General features: G+C 42.1%; 1 protein-coding gene across 2 annotated transcripts in view; it reads left to right on the plus strand.

Annotated features, from left to right (window-relative positions):
• The window catches only part of CD80 (CD80 molecule), a 37967-nt gene that overhangs the window by 12056 nt on the left and 3658 nt on the right, over nucleotides 1-22253 (plus strand). For both annotated transcript variants that reach the window (XM_081003942.1, XM_081003941.1), the window contains 4 exons: nucleotides 438-549; nucleotides 18377-18700; nucleotides 20228-20503; nucleotides 21244-21366. In XM_081003942.1, coding sequence (XP_080860068.1) covers nucleotides 453-549; nucleotides 18377-18700; nucleotides 20228-20503; nucleotides 21244-21366 — 820 coding nt within the window. In that variant the 5' untranslated portion in view covers nucleotides 438-452. The remainder of the gene's footprint in view (nucleotides 1-437; nucleotides 550-18376; nucleotides 18701-20227; nucleotides 20504-21243; nucleotides 21367-22253) is intronic.

The following is a 22253-nucleotide window of genomic DNA, read 5'->3' on the forward strand; positions in this document are numbered from 1 at the left end:
AATATGCACTTGCCAGCACATAAAGTGTGAACCAGTGTTCTTCATTTGTTTTATCTTCGCAAGCAATTGATTAAGATGGTAAAAATCCAATGCACATTACACAGGACTGGCTCTGGAACTGCTTTCAATTAATTATATGTTGATTGATTATTTAATTATTGCTCCAAGCACAATTGTATGTTCACTACTGTTTGATAACGAATTCTTATGCATTTGCTGATTCCCTGAGTATCATATGCCACCGTGGAAGCCATGTGCTAAATTGACTGATAGATCTAAATAGATTGATAGATTAATTGTGGGTTGCAGAGTGGGTAGGGGAACAGAACTGTCAAGACAAAGCAATACTACCTATAAATTAAACTAAATCACCTGAACTGCACAAACATCCTGCATTTCTCCCTGTAATTTCTTGCCATTTCACTGCTTCGGTCAAGGTGGTCTTGGAAAATATGATGTACACACAGAAGAGAGAACTGATATTCTCCACACCCGTTCTAACGTGGTTCCTCTGGCTTGGCCTCTTTGTGCTTCCTTTTGGTTGTTCAGGTAAGCCCAACAATTCACTGTGTTTGTCCTTATTGACATTCCTTGCTTGTTCCCAAGAGGAACTGGTGTCTGTGTCTGTCTGTGTGTGTGTGTGTGTGTGTTTAAAAAGTGGTGGATGCTTCATTCTTTGCACTGAACTCAATGAGACTTACTTCTAAATAAGTGTACACAGGACTGTGGTTCACAATTAGGGAGTTCCTGTGTGAATTTCAGCTTTGCCATGAAATTAGCAGCATTAGGCAAGCCTCCCTCAGCCTTCCATTTGCTATATGGTGATGGAATGTTCTGGACAGCATCTGCCCAGGTGTTCTTCAGTAACTCAAAATTCTCAGTAGTTTATCTTGTAATGGGATGCAGGTGGTGCTGTGGTCTAAACCACTGAGCCTAGGGCTTGCCGATCAGAAGGTCAGCAGTTTGAATCCCCGCGACGGGGTGAGCTCCCATTGTTCGGTCCCAGCTCCCGTCCATCTAGCAGTTTGAAAGCATGTCAAAGTGCAAGTAGATAAATAGGTACCGCTCCAGCGGGAAGGTAAACAGCGTTTCCGTGCGCTGCTCTGGTTTCGGTGTTCCATTGTGCCAGAAGCGGCATAGTCATGCTGGCCACATGACCCGGAAAAACTGTCTGCAGACAAATGCCAGCTCCCTCAGCCTATAGAGCGAGATGAGTGCACAACCCCAGAGTCATCCATGACTGGACGTAATGGTCAGGGGTACCTTTACCTTGTAACAAAAACAGTCAACGTGTCACTAGAATCATCCTCCAAACTGAGGAATTGAAAAGAAGCTAATGTAAATGCTGCTCTTTAAAATAGAATCCAGGACATTACTGGCCAGCAGAGATGGAGGAGAAATTCAGTTCTCATTTTAAGCCAAACCTATCAAATTAGCACTTTTCAAAACGATAAGAGAACCAAAGCATGAATCTTTCAAAATTCGCACGTTCGTGATTTTTCGCAATACATTTCTCCAACCACCAATGTTTACACAAATGCATATATGTTAGGGGAAAGTGTGCATTGAATATATTCATGAAAAGAGCATTGCAAAAATGCACTGTTTTAGGAGAAATTGCTGGCAAAAGTGTGTGTATACACAAGTCAAAACTGCATACAAATATGTATTTATGAGGAGAAAGTTACACCATAATAGTGAAGAATTTTCATGCGGGTTTTTTTTTTTCTTTAAAAAAATCACAAATTGCTGCAGAAATGTGGAAAACTGAATTTAAGACTGGAAAATTGAGAAACTGAGAGAACTAAAATTGGCAGATCCTTCCATCCCCACTGGCTAGTTAGTTTATTTGCTTTGGAGAAACTGGTGGGAATGCCATAATATAAGATTGCCAAGCATTAGAACATCGAGTTTTGATGGGAATGGATCAGTATGGTTTCTCCTAAGGGAAGTCCTGCCTCACCAACGTTTTGGAAATTTTTGAAGATGTAAACAAACTTGTGGGTGGGGAACAGTCCAGTCGAGTAGGGTAATCCACAGAGAAGCATGTGGCACCTTCACTATACAGCTTTCTTAGAATGCTGAGGACACAGCTCTTCACCCTGGTCTTTGACACCTTATATATGTGTATTTTAGGGCACATCCTACTCCCACGACTGTTATTTGTTTTAACTATTTTAAATATTTAATATTCAACATTGTAACCAACCCTGGGACCTGCTGGGCATAAAATAATAATAATAACCATTATTATTATTACTAGGTGAAAATAATAATAATGGATATTATCTACAGAGATTTTCAATACACTTTTAATAAATCCTTTAGCAAAGGCTCTTATTTAGACTTAGCAGCCGAGGAATAGGAAGGTTGGTATTCTTATGTACAGTGGTACCTTGGGTTACATACGCTTCAAGTTACATATGCTTCAGGTTACAGACTCCTCTAACCTAGAAATAGTACCTTGGGTTAAGAACTTTGCTTCAGGTTGAGAGCAGAAATTGCACGGCGGCAGCACAACAGCAGCGGGAGGCCCCATTAGCTAAAGTGGTGCTTCAGGTTAAGAACAGTTTCAGGTTACGAATGGACCTCCAGAATGAATTAAGTACATAACCAGAGGTACCACTGTATTAAGTAAAGGTAAAAGTACCCCTGACAGTTAAGTCCAGTCGCGGACAACTCGGGGGTTGTTTTCTAGAGTCAAAGTTGATCCTTGAAATGGCCGAGTTTCCAGATCACACCAATTTACTCAAGGTGATGAAAATGCAAGTGGACTGGAGAGAGGTCAAAAAAAGTTATCTCCAAACTTGGTGACTAGACAGCAAAATGCTTCAGTGTAGGCCCTTGTAGAGTAACATATATTGGGGCACATATGCCTAACTTCACTTATAGATTGGTGGGGTAACTTATCAGGAAATAGAACTTCAGCTCACTGAACACATCAGTTCAGTTTGTAGTAGCTGCATGAGGTAAAAACTGGATGTAGTAGTACAAATTCCGGAAATCTGTTTTCAAATGGACACACTAAGGAATAATTCACCTGCATTGATATTTATTTCAACAATACAACCAGTTTCTCAAGAAGTACTTTTTCAGGGGCAAAAAAGATGCAATGGATCTGATTATAGAATTAAAGTTCGTGTGTTTGCAGTCAGGGGGAAAGTACCTCATCACTTCATGACTAAGGAGAGACTGAATGTGAGTGAGATTCATAGACTACGTGGGTGGCAGGTGAATTCCCCATGGGTGTAATGTTGGCGACCTCAGGTTTAGATGGACATTTGGTCTAATCCAGCAGGGCTCTTTTAATGTTTTCATGAATAATAATACCAACCTACCTTGCCAAGTGGTTGTGGGATTGTAAGTTTATTTATATGAAGCACTGAGTGCTTTAAAGTGGTATATAATTGTTTATTTATGTGTGTTATATTGTAATGGGAAATGTAGGAAAGGGACTTCCCGAGGATACATGTTGTTCAGCAGTGGGAGAGTCTACTCAGAAGGTAGTGCACTGCCCTTTGCTAGAGGTTTTAAGCAGAGGCTGGATGGCCACGTATCAGAGAGATGCAATAGTAGTGGATTTCCTACATCAACAGAGGGTTGGACAAGATGATCTTTGAGGCTGCTTTCAACTCTGAGTCTATGAATGTGCTAAGGTTCTTATCATCCCTTCAGACACTGTTATTAAGCTGGAGAGGATATAAGCCTTTGTGGGTTTTCCTGTTTTGGTGGAAGATGTCAGGCTACTCTTGCTCAGATCAAAGGTACCAGGTGTTGATCTCCCGGGTTGATCTCTTGCTATCACACGCATATAAGATTCTTTTGCAACTTTATGTTGGTTTTATGACTCACTCTGGTGGACTTTGCCTTTCTCTCAGGTGACTGGTGTCAAGCGGCACATTTCTCAAATTACTTGGATTAGTGAGTTGCTAGGATGGGCAAATCAAAAGGAGAGGCAATGCAAAGAGATTGTTTGATGAAGTATTTAGTCCAACATGAGCACAAAATTTATTTAGTTTTCTGGGTATTCAATACTCTCCAGTAGTCAGAATGTTAGTCTTGGATCTTGGAGAGCTGTTTTCAAATCCCAAATCACTGAACAGCCTTAACCAAATCACTGTGGTTTAGCCTCCTTAATGATTCAAAATGGTACACAGTTCCAACATTCCATTGTGGGAACATTAATATCCATCTTCTGGCTGCTTATAAAGATTAATGGTTTGTAACCACTTCATACAGTACAGTAAAAAAAAAAAAAATCTTAATAATAAGGTCCCCAAGGTGCTGAATGGGAAGAACTTATTTTCTTATTCTTTTGTACTTATTTCCCATCTGCTGATGAAGCAAGAGGCTTTAGAGAAGGAATGGGGAACTTGGATCTCTCCATATGTTGTTGGACTGTATCTCCATCAGCCTCAGCCAACAAGGCCAATTGTCACAAATGAAAGGAGTTTGAGTTCAACATTATCTAGAGGGGCATAAGTTATCCACCCCTGCTATAGAGGGATTCATGGCACCACCACCACCACCACCACCCCAATATGAGAAAAATCTCAAGCCTGAATTATGGTGGGACCCTGGAGTAAATAGCCTACTTCCCATATCATAACTTAACACAGTGTTGCCAAGCCGTGAGGCAATTCCGCACCTAATCAGAAGCAGTGAAGTGCTAAAGTTCTGCTGAGCACAGAAGTGGCTCCAGGGGGGGAAAAATAACCCAAGGGGAACCCCATCTCACATATTACAAGCAGAAACAAGCCTATGCTTGTTTATGATATGAGGCATACAATCATCCCATTTTTCTAATTCAGACAGGGTGGGCACACTGCTTTTAGGATCGGCACTTATGTATTACACACACACACATACACATACACGCATCGAAGGGACGATGAATGGGACCATGTATCGTCAAATCTTGGATGAGCACCTCCTTCCCACAACCAGGGCATTGAAAATGGGTCGAGGATGGGTATTCCAGCATGACAATGACCCAAAACACACGGACAAGGCAACAAAGGAGTGGCTCAAGAAAAAGCACACTAAGGTCCTGGAGTGGCCTAGCCAGTTTCCAGACCTTAATCCCATTGAAAATCTGTGGAGGGAGCTGAAGGTTCGAGTAGCTACACATCAGCCTCGAAATCTTACTGACTTGAAGAGGATCTGCAAACAGGAGTGGGACAAAACACCTCCTGAGATGTGTGCAAACCTGGTGGCCACCTACAAGAAACGTCTGACCTCTGTAATTGCCAACAAGGGTTTTGCGACCAAGTACTAAGTCAACTTTTGCAAAGGGATCAAATACTTATTTCACTCATTATAATGCACATCGATCTCTGACTTTTGTCTTCTGGGTTTCTGGGGGTTTTCCTGTTGTTATTCTGTCTCTCACAGCTACAATAAACCTACCATTAAAATTATGGACTGGTCATTTCTTTGACAGAGGGCAAACGGGCAAATTTAGCAGGGGATCAAATACTTCCCCCCCTCACTATATATATATATATATATCTCAAACCAAATTACTTTAATTTAATACAATTTCTTAAAATCAGGTTTCCTGCTCTACACACGTTTCTTCATAATAGAGGAGGACAAAAGAAAAAAAAAGACCATTACAAAACCATAAGAAAGCACAAAGCTCCTTGTTCTCCCCTTTTCCTTTCAGGCTGTTGTAAGTATTCTCAAATTTCAGAAAGCCATTCAAATAGCTTCAGAAAACGGTTCTTTTGGCAGCTGATTGATTACAGCCCATTAGCATATGATGCTTTGGGAGCGCCTCTTGATTAATGTCGATTATCCAGATTGAGGAGGAAGCTTCCACAAATCATACCGGTAACAGAGGCTTGTCCATGGCCGGGGCACACTCCCATATTGCTCCCATTCTGCCTTTCAAGTTGACAGACACAGGATTGCGCAACACTTAGGGATGCAGTGAACTCCCCAGACCCCAATGAGGAGTATCGAGAGGATTTACATCTCATTTCCTCTCTTTCTCCTGCCTGAACTTCTTTGCAGCCCCCGGAGGGCTACGAAGAACAACCACCATTGATCTAGGGTGGGGCCGGAAACCATCACTTATGCATTCTTGCCCCTTCCACACCACTACATATGTCTCATCTGTTGAGTTTACAAATGGCAGCTTAAATGGGTCACATAGGCCACAGTGATGGTTGTATCAAATTTCTGAATATAGTGGCATGGTCATCCACAGAGGGAGAGGGAGCTATCCCCCCTCCTGATGAACCATAATCCTAACTTTCATTTTAAAGAAAGAGATAATAAGTTTCTAGCATTTGTAGAATTATAGAATTGTAGAACTGGGAGGAAAGCAATGACAAACCTAGACAGCATCTTAAAAAGCAGACATCACCTTGCCAACAAAGGTCCATATAGTTAAAGCTATGGTTTTCCCAGTAGTGATGTATGGAAGTGAGAGCTGGACCATAAAGAAGGCTGATTGCCGAAGAATTGATGCTTTTGAATTATGGTGCTGGAGGAGACTCTTGAGAGTCCCGTGGACTGCAAGAAGATCAAACCTCTCCATTCTTAAGGAAATCAGCCCTGAGTGCTCACTGGAAGGACAGATTGTGAAGCTGAGGCTCCAATACTTTGGCCACCTCATGAGAAGAGAAGACTCCCTGGAAAAGACCCTGATGTTGGGAAAGATGGAGGGCACAAGGAGAAGGGGACGACAGAGGACGAGATGGTTGGACAGTGTTCTCGAAGCTACCAGCATGAGTTTGACCAAACTGCAGGAAGCAGTAGAAGACAGGAGTGCCTGGCGTGCTCTGGTTCATGGGATCACGAAGAGTCGGACACGACTAAACAACAACAAGAGCTGGAAGGGACCACAAGGGTTATTTAGACCTAACCCCTGCAATGCAGGAATCTTTTGTCCAACATCCAGCTGGAACCCACAACACTGAGATTAAGAGTCTCATGCTCAACCAACTGACCTGTCTCGGCAGAACATGATACAGTATATAAGGCAAAATGTACAGTCTCTGTCTCTCTCTCTGTCTCTGTCTCTCTCTCTCTGTCTGTCTCTCTCTGTCTGTCTCATAAAATAGTCTGTTCCATCGTTTTGGTGTTTTAGCACCCCCACCTCAAAATAAAACACAACACCTGTGGGTGCCCAACAATACTGGAACTGGAATGTGCGACCTCTACAGGACTTTGGGCCAGAAGGCCAGTACTCAGCTTGGCAGAATGAGTTCCCCCAAATGCAGTGAGGCTGGCTTATCTCATTTTTGTCATAAATAAAGTACTGTGCATTCCTATCTGATGAGGGAGCATTATTCTAAAAGTACCTAACCTCGCCATATGCTCTGGCATGTGCTTTTGCAGTGGCAGGGCTGCCCAAAGACATTCTGTGTGAGGCAGAGCAGCAGGTGGCAAACCTCCCACCCGATTCCAGGCACATATTACCCCAGGCCAGCCAAGTTATATTGGGACCTGGGGCAGAAAATCCCACAAGCACCTCTCCCTTTTCCTCAGATGTAGGAATGCATTAAATAAGTAACCATTTGCTGTCCTGTCATTGTCGCTTAAAATCGCCTGGCTGAGGCAACCGTCTCGCTCTTCAGCCACTACTGTCTTTATTGACACGGTACAGCCTGGTGTGGTTTACTTGCACACTGCTTTTTAGCACAAAGGTCCGCAAAGCAGTGAACAATGTTACTACATATTAATACAAAATAAGCCCATGTATCTAAGTAGACTTCGTAACTTATAAAGTAGCACTATATGCGTTGGCAGCTAAGAAGATCAGGAGAAAAGAACTAGATAAAATAGTGATCAATTGCAAAGGTGATTCAGACATTTAAGCTGGCGCATTCTACCTGAGAACCCCTTGCTATTTTATTGTATGCAAAAAATATTTTTTAGGAGAAGTGATCGTGATTTATTGTACCTGCAGTGCCTGATGTTTTTATGGCTTTTATGGTTATTGTTGCCTTTCTTTTTGTTCCCTTTGTGAATGATGCCATGGCCTTTGGCTAGTGCAATAAAGTTGATGATGATGTATATAAGTACGCTACATAAAATATCTCAATTAAAACAATATTAAACAGTGGCAGGATTTTCAGTGGCCAGTGCCATGGAAAAATGTCAGGAGGCCACAGTGGGGCTGAGCTCTGCTCCCTTTGTCACTGTTTCGGTCACTTTGCCCCTCAGGGAAGCCGGAAGGCAAACGGAGGGATGGCAGAGGCCTCGAGCCAGGCAGTTCGCCTCCACTGACCTCTCACACATTTCAACAAGCCTTTGAGAGTAAGGGCTTCTGACAAATGGTGGAGCCAGTCGTGGGCAATGGACACAGCATTCTGTCTCCTGCTTCCTTTGAATTCAGAAAACTGCTTTTCCCCTCTTTCTGAAATCATGCCTTAAGCCACACTGAAATGTGAAACAACAACTTAAGAATGAGTTTGGGGGAAACCCCAAAGAAAACAGGGGAAAGTGTTAACCAAATTAAGCAAATAGAAATTGAAATCACACACACCTCTACCCACACCCACACCAAAGTGTACTGAATGAAATGTGTGTTGTAATGCTGGATACCGTTTGGTCTCAAATCATTTGTGTCTGGGGCCAAACTAGGAGTGGCATGGAGTCACACCAGTTTACCTCATCAGTGAGTGAGCAAGGTCCTGGTGAGCTTCGTGGCCCACGTGAGGATTCACAGACAAGCATCCCAGTCTTTCATCACTAAATCGCACAGTCCCTTTGAGCTAAAAGCTGCTATGGGAAAGATTTCAGTTTGCTCTATAGGCAGGGGGTTAACCTTCCACAACCTTAATCTACACATACTACACGCTGCTGTGAGTTGAGAAGAAGAAAAAATGCAGATATTGTACCTGCCATTTTCTCTTCCATAGCTAATTGCAGCTCTGGAGAGTAGAGACAAGGGAAAAGGTTAAGCAATCACTCATCCACCAAACTGTCCCCCTCCAGTGGCTGCTTTTAACTATATCTATGGTCACTTCCAGACAAGCTGTTCACTCAGCTGTCATTCTAATTTTTTCATAGGGTGGGTTATATGACATTGCAGGAAGCAATTAACACCTCACACTTTCCAAATCATTTCATTATCACTTTCCTTATTGCAAAAAAAGGGCTAATTTGGGGGGAAAGTGGGTTTGCTGCGCAACGCCACCAAATCTACTTTAATTGTGCTACCTGAATTTGCCAGAAAGTAGAAACAGGCTGGGAGGGCCCTAGTTTGAGTATCAGCAATCTTGCTGATGATGGTATCGATCTGAAATACAGTGGTGCCTCGCAAGACGAAATTAATCTGTTCCGCGAGTCTCTTCGTCTTGCGGTTTTTTTGTCTTGCGAAGCACGGCTATTAGCGGCTTAGCGGCTATTAACGGCTTAGCGGCTTAGCGGCTATTAACGGCTTAGCGGCTATTAACGGCTTAGCGGCTTTAAGAAAAAGGAAACAAACTCGCAAGAAATCGCAAGACGTTTCGTCTTGCAAAGCAAGCCCATAGGGAAATTCGTCTTGCGGAACGACTCAAAAAATGGAAAACTTTCGTCTAGCGAGTTTTTCGTCTTGCGAGGCATTCGTCTTGCGGGGCACCACTGTAAATAAACTTGGCCAGTGATATGGCCTCTGTCAAAACCACCACATTGGGCCATTTGGACCACCCAACCTAATGCAGTGCACAACCCACAAATACTCCTTGTTTTGCGGACTGCCTAGGATGGCTGAAATGGGGGGGGGGGGGGGCCTTGTCAAGCACCTGGCACTCAGCAGTCATTACCAGCAAGCAGCATTTGCCTTGCTGTGTCGCAAGTTGAGTCAGCCTGCTTTCAAAGACACAGGAACTGATTTGTGCTGTCCCCTGCATTTTGAAAAAAGAAATGCTGGAAACAGTTACAGTGGTACCTCGGGTTAAGAACTTAATTTGTTCTGGAGGTCCGTTCTTAACCTGAAACTGTTCTTAACCTGAGGTACCACTTTAGCTAATAGGGCCTCCCGATGCTGCCGCACTGCCGCCGCTCAATTTCTGTTCTTATCCTGAAGCAAAGTTCTTAACCCAAGGTACTATTTCTGGGTTAGCTGAGTTTGTAACCTGAAGTGTCTGTAACCTGAAGCTTCTGTAACCCGAGGTAACACTGTATATGCTAACAGCAATACTCCATCTTGGGTTACATTCCAGGTTCCTTTCGGCCACTCCCTCTCCCTGCTTCTGGGCAAACCCCTAATATATTTCTAATACTTCCTTTCTGCTGATCTCTTGCGTCACATTGTGCACTGATTCAATGCGCACGAGATTAACAACATTCTAGAAATTATTGTTTGTGGTGATGACAGCTTTCCTCATTTGGAGGACAGTGCTGTGTTGACATTGCATAGTCTGTGGCCAATGTTTCATAGTTTGTGGGCGTGCAGTTTTACAGCTGCAGCCATATGCCTAGGTCTGCATTTTGATTCTACTTGGATATTGCATGAATCTTCTTAAATCTTGTAATACTGGAGAACAGAAGTAGATTAAATCTGGAGCTTGCCAAGCAGGACAGCTTTCTCCACCTTCTGTGGCAAACCTGAATGCTTCCTATACTCCAGTGTATTCCGCAGTCTGTGGAATAGTGGTGTGTAGGAGGGCCTTCTCTGCGGTGGCCCCCAGGTTCTGGAACTCTCTCTCCCCTCTGAGATGTATCTGGCTCTGTCATTGTATGTATTTCGCTGGCAGGTCAAGATGCATCTCTTCACCCAGAGTGGCTGGGTAGATAAGTATTGCAAATATGTTGTTGTTGTCATTATGTATTAAATTAGATTTTGTTGTTCCTCCCTCCAGTGTAGTCGTGCTGGTTACAGTTTTAGCTGAAGTTATAATTATTATGTTAAACTGCATTATGGAATTATATGCATCCTGCCCGAGGACCTCACAATGAAGCATGGGCTATAAATTGAATGAAGGGATAAGTATTAATTTACTCTGCATTTGCCTGCATCCTACTGCTTCTAGAAGCTGATAAAGTGTTTGTTCTTTTTAATACAGATAGACAGCAAAATTATCTACAGTAAGTTATCAACAGCTCAAAATTTAACTCAGAAGATACAGGGTGTGAAATGGCAATCTGTTACTGAGTGGTGCCTGAATATTTATGTACATGAATTTTGCATGCTTGGGCACTAGAGCCCAGATGTAGCCAGTATCTGCTCTTGAGATGCAGTTGCTAGAGTCTAGGGAGAGCTGAACTCTGTGTGCAGCTTGGGAGTGCTCCAGGACTTAGAACTGACCCAGTTATTAGCAGTGGCCGGAAGCACTTCTCAGCTGCTTCAGCTGGTGTGTTGGTTGCTTGTAGAAATCTGACATGACCATTCATTCCTCTCTCTCCCCACTCTCATTACATCAAGCTTGGATTATTGTAACAGTCTACAAGAGGCTGCCTTGAGAAAGCATTTGGAAGCAGCCAGGCTGTTGTCCAGTGTGAGGTGTTCAGTCGTATCACTTCAGCAATGTTCAGGCACACCAAGTTGCCTATTTGGTCCTGGGATCAATTTTTATCCTTTAAAACTTTAACTAGCCTGGGACCCAGGATCTAGAGTTATGGTTAGCAGGGAGGTGGCCATGTTTGTGGATAACACCAAATGATTCAGAGAGCTCTGAAAGGCTTTACGCCAAATACAAGTGCACGGGCAGGCACACTGGAGATTCATGCTGCAGTGCGTGGCCAGGGTTGGCTGTCTTTCTGTCTGCTTCCCTTGGTCCCTTTCAAGGCGAGACAGTCAGGTGACCAAGCCAGCAGAAAGCAGATGTGGCCACCATCAGTATCCTGACTCAGGAGGAAGGGAATGGCTTTAGGGGACCTCAGGAAGTACAACCAGGGTTCTAGTGCTACTGCTGCCACCTCTCAGCATCTGCCACCCGAGGCAGCCATCTCACTCTAATTAATGATAGGGTTGGCCTTGGAATAGCAGTAAATCTCCCAGGGGAAGAATAAGATTGCATCTGTTGTTTCCCTCCCAGCATGGGATTCTCCCAGATCATGGTCTCTCACCGCATGGGGTTTCCCCAGTTTTCTTAAGAAATTCCTCAGTCCAGTCACTGGGAAATCTCCAAGTCATTAAGGACCCTTAACAAATAATAATATAATAATAATAATATTTTAAAGTAGTTTATTGCAAAGTGCTTGCAATAATTACCTCATACATGATGCAGGGATTGTCCACATTGGAACATTATTTAAACTGTTAGTCTATTTTTCCTCTACTCAAATTAGACCATAGCAGGCTGAAAAAGAAATGAAAGCAATTTTAAATTCTCACCAGCCCACACTTTTCAGATTGCTTCTCTCTCTTTCTCTTTCCCTCTCTCCCTCCCTCTCTCCCTCTCTCTCATTCTCCACACACACTTTTCACATTGTTGCCCAATACTTATATATGTATTTCTAAACAGCTTTGAGACTTTTTGCAATTGAGCAGTATATAAAATTTATGGAATGGATAGGATAAAGATTTTTAATGTAGTTTGCTTGTGCAGTTTTCTAGTTTTGTGGAGTCAGGGCCAGCCCACCATGAAACAAGGTGGGGCAACTGCCTCAGGTGGCAGGGGCAGCAGATCCTAATGTATAACTTTATTCTCCACCTTATTCCTGATGTAGATCTTCACTCACCTCTTCTTCCCTAGCGGGGGTGGAATGCCATTTGGGGGTTTGCTTCAGCCACCAAAATACCTTGGGTCAGCCCTGTTCTAAGTAGACATGCACAGATTTATGCTGTAAGTAAAACGGAAAACAGATAATAGCAGTAATAAAATGAAACTCAGTGATTATGGTATTTACTATATTATAGGTGGACTTGTGGGACAGTTAAAATAAAACAGCCTGAGGGACAGATCAAGGGCCATTGGCAGTCAGGGTGTCTAAATTATGTAACTGAATCATAGCCGGGGGGGGGATGCATAGAGAGCTTCCATATAACATGGAATGATGGCACCATAATATATACATACAGTGGTACCTCGGGTTAAGTACTTAATTCGTTCTGGAGGTCCGTTCTTAACATGAAACTGTTCTTAACCTGAAGCACCACTTTAGCTAATGGGGCCTCCTGCTACTGCCATGCCGCCAGAGCACTATTTCTGTTCTCATCCTGAAGCAAAGTTCTTAACCCGAGGTAATATTTCTGGGTTAGCGGAGTCTGTAACCTGAAGCGTATGTAACCTGAAGCGTATGTAACCCGAGGTACCACTGTATCTATAATATATTTTTAAAAACTAGAATTCCTTGCTTACTGAGTCTGTACAAAACCATGGTTCATAAATCCTTGTGGAATGAGTGAATTCACTAGAAATGCCAGATCTGGAACTGAAAAGCCAAACTTGTTTCTGCTGTAGGCTGGGCTTCTGCTTTCTTTTCTTACTCATTTAAATGTCACAAGTTCACTGGTCATAGGGGATTCCCTGACTGAAAACTAAAACCTAAAACCATGCTGGATAATGACAGCATATTATGTCTCCCTGCAAGGTGGCTGAGGCAAAACCTCAAATGGTTTTGTCCCCACCCCCGCTAGGGAATAAGGAAGATCTACATCAGGAATTAAGTGGATCTAGTAAGGTCATCTTGTAGTAACACAATAATTTGCCATGCTAGGAACGCCATGACCTTTCTAGTATTCACTGCAATGGAGAAATAAGAGAAGTGCATGTCAAGATCAGTATGGAATAGTAGCCAGAATGTTGGACCTTAGACTGAGGAGGCTCGCGTTCAAATCCCCACTTGGGTGCAAAGATCACCTTAAGCCAGTTTTTCTCTCTCAGCGTAGCCTACCTCATAGTAATATTGTGAGAATAAGCGGGGGGCTGTGTACACGCCCCCAATCTTCATAGAAAAGTGTGGGATAAAAATGTAATAAATAAACGTGGAAATGATTTAACAATCTCAAGGGAGGAATGTCAGGAAAGTAGGTCTCTACGAAAACCAACTATGTGTGTGGTTGCTCCATTGGTGAGAGCATCATCAATCAGCGAAACAAATGAGGAGATGCACATCTGATTGTGTGGCATTTAATCATACAGAACAAATTTAGAGAGGGCTTGTCCCTCATTCAAGAGCGGTGTGTAAATATTTGAGTGTTTAAAAAATAGATATAGATCGTTATACATGGGGCTCCCATCCAAATTGCTGTACATATATAAATATGATGTGTCCAAGCAGCAAATGTATATTTGAGAATGTACATATGCAGGTACCAAACCTATTTTGCCTGTCCATGCAGCAGAAAATCAGTTTTCTGTGACATAATATGTAAAGCAGCTGTAGCTAGACCTTGAATTAGAGTTACTGAGCCCATTTTTTTGTACTGGCAGGAAAAGAGAATAATAATAATAATAATAATAAATTTTATTTATATCCCGCCCTCCCCAGCCGAAGCTGGGCTCAGGGCGGCTAACAACAATCAAAATAATCCAGCATTCTAAAAACATTCATTATAAAATTAATTAAAATCAAATTGATGGCAACCATTAAGCAAGATTAGTCCCTCTCACTGAGACAGTGAGAGAAATTATGCACAGGGTTTTGGTGCTGGTACCTTCGATTTCATCAGGATCACATGCTGAATGATAGATGCCTCCCACACAGGCCAGTTACAGGGACTATTTAGTATATTGTCTATTCCAGTTTCCAGCTTCGTTTTCATTTTTGCTTTGTCGCAACAGCACACCTCCACTGTGAGTTAACTGAACTTGCTGAATGTTTGCGGGCAGCATAGTTCCTCTTGTCTACAACTGTTATGTTCTGTAAGCATATTCTACTTGCAGTTTCCTAGGTGTTATGCAAGACAAAGTTAGGTGTGACATTAGCAAAAAAATTCCAGTAACTGTGTGCTTGCTCACGGCTGTCCTGCACAGAAGGTTTTTGTTCTGCTTTTCTGGGCAGAGGGGAAAAATTAGCCTGCCAACCAGAAAGCTCCTTAGGCAAGTCACAGCAAGTTGTGTCTCTGACATCCGCACACCCATGGTCTCTTTCTGGTATGATGTCCTCTGTTGGTGTGGTTAGGGTGGTGTGAAACTGCCCCCATAACATTTTCTAGGACAACGTGACAGAGTGCCACCACCCTGAATTGTGAGAAAAGCGGTAGATAATAGTAGAAGTTTCACAGGGCTGGGTGGATTTCAGGCAGATCACTGAAATCGGTTACCAAATGCAATTTGGTATTTAGTCATTAAATAATTAGCTAGATAAATAGTTATTATCTAAATAAATAGTTACTTAGTAATTAATTAAATGAGCCAGTGTGGTGCAGTGGTTAAGAGCGGTAGATTCGTAATCTGGGGAACCGGGTTCGCGTCTCTGCTCCTCCACATGCAGCTGCTGGGTGACCTTGGGCTAGTCACACTTCTCTGAAGTCTCTCGGCCCCACTCACCTCACAGAGTGTTTGTTGTGGGGGAGGAAGGGAAAGGAGAATGTTAGCCGCTTTGAGACTCCTTCGGGTAGTGATAAAGCGGGATATCAAATCCAAACTCTTCTTCTTCTTCTTCTTCTTCACAACATTTATATGCTACCCAGCAACAAAAGTTCTCTGCAGTTTTAGAATAAAAAGTTAAAACCATAAGTAAGAAGTAAAGCAAAAAACCAAATGCAGAATTTAAAACAGAAATGGACTGGCAACCACACATGCCTTCTTCTCAGAGGTCCCAAGGCACAGCTGGGCACCAATCACAGCACTATTGTGCTGCTCCTCTGTAAGAATTGCAGCCTATGCTGATAGGACTGAGCCCTCAAGGTAAAATCCAGACCATAAATGGCAGAAATTGCCCCTGGATTTTGGAAATCCAGTACAGGTGATATGCTAGACAAATTATTTTGGCACCTGAGACTGAAAAAATTATTTTCACACCTGAGGCAAATTATTTTGGCACCTTCTTCCTGGCAGCAAAAAACACACAGCAATGATAAATTAAATAAAGAACAGTTTGCTGAACTTTTATCACACCCCAAATTCACAACCTGAGGCAGCCACTTCCCTCTGTCTAATGGTAGGGAAAGTTCTATACAATCTCTATCTTGACAGATCCTTTCTACAAACAATTTTCAGTTGCCAAATTCTGCTGTATTTACTCTAAACATAGCCCAGCTGCATTTTAACAAATGATGTTCTCTTAGTAACTATGGTTCTAGTACATTTTAGTTCCTTAAAGTATTTTGTTTTCCCCCTTGGCTGGGTTTTAGTGCTGTTTTTATTGTTCTTCATCTTATGCTGCCTCATGATGGCTTTATGATGATTTCTGTGCCATTTTTATACACTATTTTTATGATTTTGTGGGGGGGGGGGTTGGGGGGGGGGGAATAGTAGTTGTATTTTATCATTTTTAAATTTGTGAACCACCCAGGGGATGTGGCTAATTGGGCACTACATAAATTCCATAAATAATTAAATGCTACCAAGTTATTCCTGTGGTTTCAACTCAGAAACCTATATTGGGCTTTGGTATATGAAAACTGTTATTAACTTATTTATTGCCAATCATTTCCACCCTGCCTTTCTATTATAGTTATTAAAGAGATTAAATTATATAAATCTAGATCCACTCTCTAAATATATAACCCCAGATCCACTGTAATTTTGTCAAAAGATTCCGTCCCTTTTATTCACAGCCTGCACCAAATTATTTCATGATATATGTACATAGAATCACAGAACTGTAGAGTTGGAAGAGACCCCAGTGGTCATTTAGTCCAACCCCTTACAATACACAAATCACAACTGAAGATGGGGGGCGTGGGGACACAGGTACATTAGCCTGGATTCATTTATTTTAGGGAAGTTTTTTTTTAAAAAAAAATCAACAACAGCAACAGTCCTGAAAGCAGGGAAAATGCCTACAAGCATGCAAACCAATAGTTCAAGGAGAAAAGGCAAACCGGAATAGAACAATGGAATAGATGCATGTGACCAGTTTTGATGTATAGAGCTCTGGTTTGCAATTCACAGATATTTCATGAATAACATTCCGTGGATTCAAACCAGGGTTGGGGAAGCTTTTTCATTCCCTCTGGATAACCTTTTGGGAGCCACATTCTAGTGGTGGGTAAGGATGGAGGCAAAAGCGAGCAGAACAACAACAAAGTTAACTATTGACTTTATACAATAGGCTGACTTCTCCACACACTCATACACCTCTCTTTATCCTTCATCCAGACACGCATGATTCAGACAATAAATCCCCTCATAACGGCGTTTTCTCCTAAGTAGGACTAAGCTGAAGAGTGTGTGTTTTGAAAAAATGTTCTCTCACCTCCCCCATGAAAATACACCCCTCTCTTGGCAATTTTTCAGAGAACTATGCTAAAAGGTGACAAAGTGCTTCCCTCTTTACTCGTTCCATATTGTAATCCCAGTTACTCTTACTTAGATCTCTTCCATGCTTTGTGTTGCTCTCTCTCCCCTACCTGCCCCATTCAGAATGAGGGCAAATGTGCTAAAAAGTCATAGAGTTGGAAGGTACCACAAAGACCATATAGCAATGCAGGAAACTTTTATCCAACGTGGTGCTTGATCCCTCAACCCTGAGATTATGCCCTACCATGGTCTACCAACTGAGCTACTCCAGCTTCCTCACACTGAAATGACCCATTTGGAGGTCATCACATATGAAAGGTGTTATGTACTGAGTTGAATAGGATCCAAACTGCAGCAGTCTGATTGGTCCTAGAACAATAGGATCCAAAATGCAGCAGTCTGATTGGTCCTAGAACAATAGGATTCAGAATGCAGCAGTCTGATTGGTCCCAGAACAATGCAGCAGTATGATTGGTTGGCAGGAACCACCCAATCATGCTCCAGATATAAGTGAATCCACAACCTGATTGGCTTACAGTAGAATTCCAGAATTATCCAATCATGTGCAGCCCATTGTGTAAATAATGTATATAAAGCAGATACTTTGAGGGGACATTCACTCATTCCTCCTCACCACTATGAGCTGAATAAAGAGCATGAAATCACTTTGCGACTCTGAGTATATTTCAAAAGCTGTGCCATGTTGTGGCATCATCATGCTCACCATTTAATTTCTGGTATTCTGGGATCATGCAATCGGGGAAATGGGACAGAAGGAGAAACAGAAAGCAGAAATAATGGAGGCTGCAAACAGTCATTGACAAGTCAAAGAGAGGTATATTTGTGGGAGAGTATGGGGAAATCTATTGCACTACTAATAGGAACTGATTGTGGAATTAATAGTAGGTTGAACTCCTTCAGAAATCCTTGTTTCATTAATGACTGATGGCCAGTGTGTGTTGCATATCTGAATCTCCCTTCCCTTTTTGCAAAGTATTGTTTAAATGCAGAGATGTGAGGAAGGACTTGAAGAACAAGCATCTGTTTCACGAGATCCTGTTTCTTGTTTTCTTCCTCCCCAGACCCTGTCCCGGTAACAGCCAAAATAGGGGGTGTAGCCACACTCCCTTGCAACTACAAAATGCAACGGCCCCTGGCATCTTACAGGATCTACTGGCAGAAATACGTAGGCCCTGGTATATCTGACCTGGTTGTGATAGCTTACAGCAACGGCGAAGAAAACACTGTAAAAGACATACAATTCCAGAACAGGACAAAGATGGATGAGAAGAATCTTACACTTTGGATCTCCAGTGTGAATGTGTCCGATCAAGGCAAATATAGGTGTATCATATTACTGGAGGAAGAACACAAAGGTGATAAATGGGTACATTTATCAGTGTCAGGTAAGTGCTTGTCTAGCAAAACAGGATTTTAAGTACCCAAGCAATGCTTAAGGGTCCTATTCATTTGTGTTAGACAGGGGCTGTTCATTTTAAGTCACTTTTCTACCAGCGGAGGCTGGTTTCCTGGGCAAATAGAGCACTGCTCCACCAACCTATCTATCCTCAGCCAGCTCCAACTTCCCTGTTTCTTCACAACCAGCCCAATGGGTGGCATTGCCTGCAAGCTTCCTCCTCCTTAGTCTCAGTGTTGCCCAAATAGAATTTAGCGGGGGGGGGGAGAGAGATTGGGGGTGAAATTAGCTTGCTCTGCCTGTCATTGACTCTGGCTCCACTTACGGTTGGTCTCCTTCCCATGAGCCACTGCTACTTTCTACTTAGACATGCCATAGACCTTACAGCAGGGACAGGGGGACATTTTTAAAAAATAATAATATTTTTTATTAAATTTTCCATTTTAACAGTCCAATCAAATCACATTAAATATTCCAAATTATAAAGATACATATCATATAGTCCAAATATTCCACCAAATTATAAATTGTTTTGGGGCTTCCCATGCTTCAAGTTCGGTGGGGCTCTGATCATCTTATATCTCTACTGCCTTGAGTTTCCAATAGTTCCTTTAATTCTTCCTGTTGTTACCTTTCTTTCGTTCATGGCCTCTGAGTTGTTTCCACAGGTGAGCTGAAGTAAGCAATGATATGCTTCTGTGTGAAATTTGTCTGCTTGACTCTCTGCCTAATTTTTGCTGTATATCCTCACATGCTGGTGTCCTTTGCAGCTGGCAGACGCCATCTTCTCTCAGTTCCGAAAAAATCAAATCAAATCAAATCTAGGCATTTGCTCATTAATTTTCCCAGACCAGCTGCATCAAACATTAGCCTTTCCAGAGGAGATTTGCCAAATCAGACTTGAAGTGCATATATAATTCACCTCCCCCTATGACTATTTATCTCTGCAGCTCAGACTTTTCTTTTTTTTTTAATGATATTTATTAAAGTTTCACATGAAAAGAAACACATTAATAAAAATAGAATTTAAAAATAAGAAGAAAAATACACAATACAGAATACAAAAAGAAAAAGGAAAAAAAAACAGTTAAAAACAATTCCTTCTTTTCATCACTACTTTTACATTTTGCAGCTCAGACTTTCCAAAGTTTTTTGAAGTCTCTCTACATGCAATAAACTTAACCCCTTTCTTCCATAACCTTTCCAAATCTTCCAGCATTATATTATGTCCGAGAGAAAGGATGCTATTAACCTGTTATAATAAGAACTCTTACCAGTAATTTAGAATTCTTAGTAATATAGCACCATTTACAAGCCATGGCAGGAACTTCCATGAGTGTCTCCTGTTGAAATGAATGGGATTTCCTAAAGAGCACTCGGCTGTTCCAGTGCAAGTCAGATTAAATTTGATGGTTCTGTAGAAAAACAATCCTTAAGCATAGTGCCAATAACATTGTTTGACATCTCAATATGTACAAGTGTAACTTGTGATCTCACTGTCGTTTCCTCCCTCTAGCTGACTATAGGAAGCCTGTCATACATGTATCACATAATCCCTGTGGCCCAGCTCAGTTGACACTGATGTGTTCTTCTCATGGAGGATATCCAGAGGCTACGATGTCTTGGTTGGTCAATAATGAGACAGTGCAGTGTTCCTATACTTCCATAAAGGACAACTACACTGAAAGTTTTAATATTACTGGTAACTTACAGCAAAACGTGTCTGAAGATATCTTGGTCCAATGTCGAATACATTATGCAGGTTTACAAGTGTCCACCGACCACCTCTTGTGTAAGTTCCCTCAATCATACATTGAGACAGTGTTTCTCATTTGTGAAAAATAGCCATTCAGAAGACTTACAAGGACTAAACCTCAGAATTTTTCAAATGAGATTGGTTCCATATAGGGAGATCTACAAATAATGAATGACCATTAATTTAGCGAGTTTTTATCTCTGGATCTAAAATAGCTGTGTGTTGTTAGGAAGACACTGTATCTTTCCAAACTTTTACTATTATTACTTCCTATAGAAGTTTAGCATCACAGCTGAAAATATTTGGTCAGCTGATGGTACATTTCTGCTTTTTCATGGATTCCATCTTGAACAGTACCAGAAACACCAGCAAAAAATATAGATAGCATTGTAACTATTTAGCTGAACCAGTGCGAAATGCAAAACCAAGTCACTGTCTTGGATTATTTGTGTGTTCCTGTGTATGTGTGCGTGTGTGTGTGTGTGCGCGCGCAAGCAGGCAGCAAATATTCCTGTGCCTCGGCTTGGAATGTGGTATCTATTTGTTTATCCCTACAATATTATCAAGTAGATGGAGGGAAATGTAAGACATTAAGCAATGGCCATGATTTCCGTATGTAGGTGGGTTTCAAGTTAACAGGAGAAAGGAAAACTAACTTAATGTTGGAAGTGCTCCACTCAGATAAGTGACACTCAGTGCCCCAAAGTATTGCTTCTCATGTGCCCCATGGGCTCTTCAGTGCAGTCACAGATTTATCTTCAATTCTCTCGTTTCAGCAATAGGGAAGTGCGCCAATTCATCTCCACCGCCTCCTCCGCATGGTTTCATAGCGGCTTCCATTGTTATCCTCGTCCTTGCTCTCGTGATAGTGCCAACATTCCTCCGATGCCGCCGCCGCAGTGAGTTCCGATGCCTTTGTGACCAACCAATGTAGGAAACTGTGGTGTGGTTGAGAGCCCTGCTAGGAATTCAGAGACCCAGGTTCAGAGACCCACTTAGCTGTCAAGACTCCTAATCAGTTGTCTCTTAGCCTAGCCTATCTCACAGGCTTGTTACCAGAATAATAGGGGTAGAAGAACCATGCACACCACCAAGAAAGGCAATAGGTATCTTTTCATAAACCCTTAGGTTACTACTGGAAACAAGCCATTGTTCATAGTTTACATGTTCCAGGGCTGTGGCCAAACATTGCAAGCAGATCCTTAGGTTCATTTCATGCTCAGCTTAAACTGTAGCCATGTTAGGAAATGAATGTTTGCTTTTTATGGGTTGTATCCAGCTAAGCTCAATACAAGCTAGGCCCACTGAAATTAATGAGCCCAAGTTCATCATGTTCATTAATTTCAGTGGGTCTACTTTGAGTAAGGCCAGCATTGGATGCAATCCTGTTTATTTAACAATATTTCTGGTCCTCCTAGTGCAATGGAGCCTTTCCCTGGCGTGCTGCCCACGAATTCATAAAAAATATAGTAAGAGGTTTACAGGACTAAAAGCAACAAGCTAAAATCATACTTAAAAAACAACACACAACTCCTCCCAAACCAGGAATGTTTCAGCTCAGCAAAAAAATAACACTAAGGGGGGGGGGGAGAGAGAGCAGCCATCATCCCAAGGCAAACTGAAATATATGTGCATTGGGAAACAAGTGTGAATGAGCCCCAATATTCAACTGGAGCCATAGTGCTGGACCATATCCTTTTCCAGGTTACGTGGCTGAGTGGTGAGTCTGCAAACATTTTTCCTGAGAAAATGTTGCCTCCAGCTTCAAGCTTAGTGCTGCAGCTTC

The sequence above is a fragment of the Podarcis pityusensis genome, assembly GCF_964106645.2.
Source record: "Podarcis pityusensis genome assembly, chromosome: 4".
Taxonomy (NCBI): Eukaryota; Metazoa; Chordata; class Lepidosauria; order Squamata; family Lacertidae; genus Podarcis; species Podarcis pityusensis.